We start from the raw sequence: 6244 nt of genomic DNA, 5'->3' as shown, positions 1-6244 counted from the left end.
CCCACCCCACCCCTGGCGGAAAAAAAGAAAAAACTGTATCTATTTTCATCCCTAGTGCTGAATACAATGCTCTATATAGATAAGACTTTGGATAAATATTTGATAATGACAATAAACAGAAACATGAGATGGAAGCTAGAAAAAAATTCCATGATATGCTTAAAATGAACTTTTCAAAAGAAGCGCCAGCTCACAAAATTGTATTTTCATGTTTATACCACTATTACTCTGCTAATTTTGACTAAGACCTACTGTGTTTTAGGCAATATGCTAATTGCTTGGGATGTAAGAAATAAAACACAGCCTTTCTTTCTCAGAGCTTGCTAGGGTGTGAAGAAACAGCTGGGGAGAATAATCTATCCTCGATGTACAAGAATCAGTACTTGAAAATATTCATCTCATTATATAACAAGTATATAATTACATGCATGTATAGTTGTATTTTATTTTGTTTTGTATTTATTTTATTTTGTTTTATACTAGTGGTTATCTTTAATATGAATACTAGTTCATATTTTGGTTTTGGTAGAATATCATGGTTAAAACTTATAATTCAGATTCACTAAGATGTTTATAATAAATATACAGTAAGTGTTGGTGAGGATGTGGAGAAATTAGAACCCATGTACATTGCTGGTTGGAATGTAAAATGGTACAGCTGCTTTGAAAAAGCCTGGTAGTTCCTCAAAAAGTGTAGAATTACCATATAACCAGGTATATACCCAAGAGAAATTAAAATATGCCCACACAAAACTATATACAAATGTTCATTGCAGCATTATTCATAACAGCAAAAAAGAAATAACCTAAATGTCCATCACTGATGAACAAAATTTGATCTCTATCTGCACAATGGAATACTATATATCCATAAAAGGAACATCAGGCTGGGCGCTGTGACTCACACCTGTAATCCCAGCACTGGGAGGTTGAGGCGGGCAGATCATGAGGTCAAGAGATCGAGACCATCCTGGCCAACATGGTGAAACCCCGCCTCTACTCAAAATACAAAAAATTAGCCAGGCGTGGTGGCGGGTGCCTGCAGTCCCAGCTACTCAGGAGATTGAGGCAGGAGAATCACCTGAACCAGGCAGGCGGAGGTTGCAGTGAGCCGAGATTGTGCCACTGCACTCCAGCCCAGCGACAGAGCGAGACTCCGTTTCAAAAAAAAAAAAAAAAAGGAACGTCAAGAACTGGCACATGCCACATATGCATGAGCCTTTAAAACATTATGCTAAGTGAAAGAAGCTAGTCACAAAAGAGCATACACTGTTTTATTCCATATACAGAAAACAGCCCAGAACAGGCAAATCTATAGACATAGAGATTAGCATTACCTAGGGCTGAGGGATTAGTGACTTCTAAAGGGGTAGAGGGTCTTTTTTTCAGGGTGATGAGATGTTCTAAAGTTAGATTATGGTGATGGCTGCACAACTCTGTGAACAAACACCACTGAATTATGCACTTTAATTTTTTTTTAGAGATGGGGTCTTGCTGTGTTGCTCAGGCTGGAGTGCAGCAGCTATTTAAAGGTGTGATCATAGCTCATTGCAGCCTCAAACTCCTGGGCTCAAGTGATCTTCCTTTCTCAGTCTCCCGAGTAGCGAGTAGCAGGGACCACAGGTGCACGCTCACCGCACTAGCTCCAAATTGTGTACTTTAAATGGGTGAATTTTATTATATGTGAATTACATCTCAATAAAGAAGTTGGGCGCAGTAGCTCACACCTGTAATCCCAGCACTTTGGGAGGCCGAGGCAGGCGGATCACGAGGTCAGGAGTTCAAGATCAGCCTGGACAACATGGTGAAACCCTGTCTCTACTAAAAATACAAAAATTAGCCGGGTGTGGTGGTGGGCGCCTGTAATCCCAGCTACTCCAGAGGCTGAGGCAGGAGAACTGCTGGAACCGGGGAGGCAAAAGTTGCAGCGAGCTGAGATCACACCATTGCACTCCAGCCTGGGCAACAAGAGTGAGACTCCGTCTCAAAAAAAGAAAAGAAGTTAAAAAGTATGATTCAGGCCAGCCAGCATCCATGTATACCTAAAAATCCATAATTTCAGAGAGTTGTTTGCAAAGCACTATGTAAATGCTTTGAGACATAGAATACGTGAGGTGCAGAGCTCACCTTCCACAGGCTCACAACTGAGCTTCCTCATCTAGGCATAATTTATTCACACTTTTCATTCCTAAATATACTGGGCAGGATTCTGAGTTGTAAGTGAAAGCAGATCAACTTAAAGTGAAAAAAGGAATGTATTAGCTCTTATAACTGGGAAGTCCAAAGGTTTTGGCCTGACTAGAAGCAGAGGTTTATGTAAAGGCTTTAGGACTCTTGCTTCTTTCCTTTTGCTTCTTTCCTCTTGCTTCTTTCCTTTTCTTTCCTCCCTGCAAACCAGAAGTCCGTGGTCCTTAAGATTTGTAAACCCAAAGAGTGTCCTTCATGATATTCTCCTGAAAAGTCTAGAAGATAACTCTGAAAAGCAGGATCAGCCCCCCATCCATACAGACTGAATGAATTACTATGATTGAAGCAGAATATATTCTGTACAGACAAAAAAGCACCGGTATTATCATTGCTATCATCTTAGATACAGTATTGAGGGAGTCTGCAAGTACATCATCAGGAGTTCTCCAAATGATGGCATTTTTAGTAAATAATTTTATGTTAGTGTGTATTTTTTGTACATGGTTCTCTCAACGTGATACCTGAGGAAAAAATAGATGTATTTTATAAACAGGCTGAAGTACTGAGGAGGGAAAAGATGTTGAATAATGGGGAAATTATTATTATTGGCTGGCTAGCCCAATAACCATTGCCAATCCCCTTTCCCTTGCCTGCCTTCACTATAATTGATAAAGTATGTAACTGGCAAATTATTTGCTTTCCCAGTCTCTCACTCCACCTGGGTGGCCATGTGACAGGGGTCTGGCTAATGGATGTGAGTGCAAGTCTTCCGGGAAAGCTTTCACTTTCCTAAAAGGGCAGATGTGTCTGGCCCCACTCCTCCCTTTTCCTTCTTTGAACACAAATGTGTCATCTGGAACTGCAGCAGCCACCCTGTGTTTAGAAGATAACTAGCCACTGTGATAAGGATGGAATAGAAACAGACTGGGTCTTTGATGACATTGGTAAGCCTCCACACCAGCTCTGGCCTGCCCACTAGGAGAATTCTTATAATACAAGTTAATTAGATATAATTTTTCCTTAAGGCACTGTTAGGTTTCCTGCCGCTGAAAGTATTCTTAATTGGTACAAGTGGTGTGAGCCCGATATTCTGGAAACGGAAAAGCAAAACAGTATTAATGTTTCTTACTAATGCATTAATAAAATTATCACCAATTACTTTCTAGGGATTACTTTCTGGGGCCTTTTAGTAGATAAAAACTCACAAAAGAACAATTTAAAATGGTAGAATTTATTTTAATATAATGATATATATGCGTCCACATATATACTATTTTAAAAATAAGCATGTAAATTATAATCATTATAAAACATAAGTTAGCCCTAATATTATCAGAGTAAAAGAGCACATATAGAAGTCAGTCTAACATTGTTGCACTTGTCTTTTAAAGTTAGAATACATAAAAGATTTAGCGCATTGTATTTTATTTCAGTTTTCATGTTATCATCATTAACTATAAATACCCTTAGGAAAGTACCACCTTATAACTTACATTCAAATAGCCAACATTTCTCAGCAGTTATTAAAGTACCATTAAATCACCTAAAACGAATAATCTAAAAAAATACTAGTTTAAATTAAAACCCTGAGGAATTAAAAATTTTTTACACAATAGTTTTGGTTAAGTGCAATTTCATGTACATACTACTTTGTTTAAGGATGTACTTGGTAAGGCATAGTAAAAATAAAATCTACATAAGTAACAATCTAATACTATATTGAATTTGTTGCTACAAAGTTGTTTTGTTTCTCTAAAAGTAGTTTTGCATATCATTCTGGACCTCTTCACCCATCTGCTGGCTTATTTGCCTTATATACAGTAGTTAAAATTTGTGCACTAAGCTGAGCTGCCTTCACAATTGTGGTTCAGACAAAATGCACCCGAAGAACTACATGTTAAGAGAGTTCATGTCCATGCTCAACCATAGCTTGCACAAACTGCTTGAAGACACGATCCATGTAAGTGGATTGCCTTGGCCAGATTCCCTCCAGAAAACCAATATGGCCTCCATAAGAAGTAAGGACCAACGCAACATTAGGATTTTGCTTAGCAGTTTCTATTGGAATAGCTTCAGACCAAACAGGGTGGCAATAAGAGAGAAGAAGGAGAGAGAAAAATATAATCATTATGTTTTTGTTAGGAAAAGCATATACCTTTATCATGTCTAATAAACAGAAATCAAAACACCATTATATAAATATATGTAATGAGCACAGTTAAATGGAATGAGTCTAATTTACGTCAACTATCTATATTCTTTTTTTTTTTTTTGAGACGGAGTCTCGCTCTGTCGCCGGGACTGGAGTGCAGTGGCCGGATCTCAGCTCACTGCAAGCTCCGCCTCCCGGGTTCACGCCATTCTCCTGCCTCAGCCTCCTGAGTAGCTGGGACTACAGGCGCCCGCCACCTCGCCCGGCTAGTTTTTTGTATTTTTTAGTAGAGACGGGGTTTCACCATGTTAGCCAGGATAGTCTCGATCTCCTGACCTCGTGATCCGCCCGTCTCGGCCTCCCAAAGTGCTGGGATTACAGGCTTGAACTATCTATATTCTTATAACAGTTCGTATATATGGTCATATACTTGCACAATCATTTTGGGAAGAACCAATCCAAGATTTAATCATAACACAAAAGTATACATCAAGTCTTATTTTGAGAAATTAAAGTAAGACAATTCAAGGAATGGTGAATCCTCATAATATGCTATAAAATTCCCACTGAGGAGTTACAGCAGGGAAAACAACTAAGCTTAGCACCTTTTTGAGAGTTAGAAATTCATTAGCTATTATTTTGATCAACTTTACATGATGTAGCTTGGCATGGTAGCTCATGCTTATAATCCTAGCATTTTAGGACCCTAAAGTGAGAGGATCACTTGAGCTCAGAAGTTCGAGACCAGCCTGGGCAACACAGTGAGACTCCATCTTGAAAGAAAGAAAAGAAAGGAAAGAAGAAAGAAAGGAAGACAGGAAGAAAGCAAAGAAAAAGAAAAGGAAAGAAAGAGAAGGACAAAAAGAAGAAAAGGAAGAAAGAAAGAAAAGAAAAGAAAACAAAGGAAAGAGAGAGAAAGAAAGAAAAAGAGGGAGGCCGGGCACGGTGGTTCACGCCTGTAATCCCAGCACTTTGGGAAGCTGAGGTGTGTGGATCATGAGGTCAAGAGATCAAGACCATCCTGGCCAACATGGTGAAACTCTGTCTCTACCAAAAACACAAAAATTAGATGGGCACACTGGCGTGTGCCTGTAGTCCCAGCTACTTGGGAGGCTGAGGCAGGAGAATCGCTTGAACCTGGGAGGCGAGGTTGCAGTCAGCTGAGATTGTGCCATTGTATTCTAGCCTGGTGACAGAGTGAGACTCCGTCTAAAGAAAACAAAGAGCTGGGCGCGGTGGCTCATGCCTGTAATCCCAGTACTTTGGGAGGCAAAGGCGGGTGGATCATGAGGTCAGGAGTTCAACAGCAGCCTGGCCAACATGGTAAAACCCTGTCTCTACTAAAAACACAAAAAATAGCCAGGCATGGTGGTGCATGCCTGTAATCCCAGCTACTTGGGAGGCCAAGGCTGCAGTGAGTTGAGATGGCGCCACTGCACTCCAGCCTGGTGACAGAGCAACACTCCGTCTCAAACAAAATGAAACAAAACAAATCAACAACAAAACAAAACAAAAAAAACCTAGTTGCTGGCAGGCGCAGTGGCTCATGCCTGTACTTAAAGCACTCTGGGGCTGAGATGGGTGGGGTGGATCACTTGAGGTCAGAAGTTTGAGACCAGCCTGGATAACATGGTTAAACCCTGTCTGTACTAAAAATATTAAAAAATTAGCTGGGCATGGTGGCAGGCACCTGTAATTTCAGCTACTTGGGAGGCTGAGGCAGGAGAATCGCTTGAACCAGGGAGATGGAGGTTGCAGTGAGCCAAGATTGCGCCACTGCACTCCAGCCTAGGTGACAAAGCGAGACTCTGTTTCAAATAAACAAAACAAAACAAAACATAGTTGCTGTATTTAATATAATTCACCAGTAAGACAGTCTTTTCTTTTTTTTTTTTTTTTTTTTTT

General features: G+C 40.1%; 1 protein-coding gene across 1 annotated transcript in view; it reads right to left on the bottom strand.

Moving 5' to 3' along the window:
• Positions 1–3399: 3399 nt before the first annotated feature.
• ABHD3 (abhydrolase domain containing 3, phospholipase) overlaps positions 3400–6244 on the bottom strand; it is a 46007-nt gene continuing 43162 nt past the window's right edge. Inside the window, exon 10 of the mRNA XM_017873516.1 lies at positions 3400–4257. Within this exon, the coding sequence (XP_017729005.1) occupies positions 4085–4257 (173 nt within the window). The 3' untranslated portion in view covers positions 3400–4084. The remainder of the gene's footprint in view (positions 4258–6244) is intronic.

The sequence above is a fragment of the Rhinopithecus bieti genome, unplaced genomic scaffold, assembly GCF_001698545.2.
Source record: "Rhinopithecus bieti isolate Rb0 unplaced genomic scaffold, ASM169854v2 scaffold_6946, whole genome shotgun sequence".
NCBI lineage: Eukaryota > Metazoa > Chordata > Mammalia > Primates > Cercopithecidae > Rhinopithecus > Rhinopithecus bieti.
This window is presented reverse-complemented; position numbering and strand designations above follow the sequence as displayed.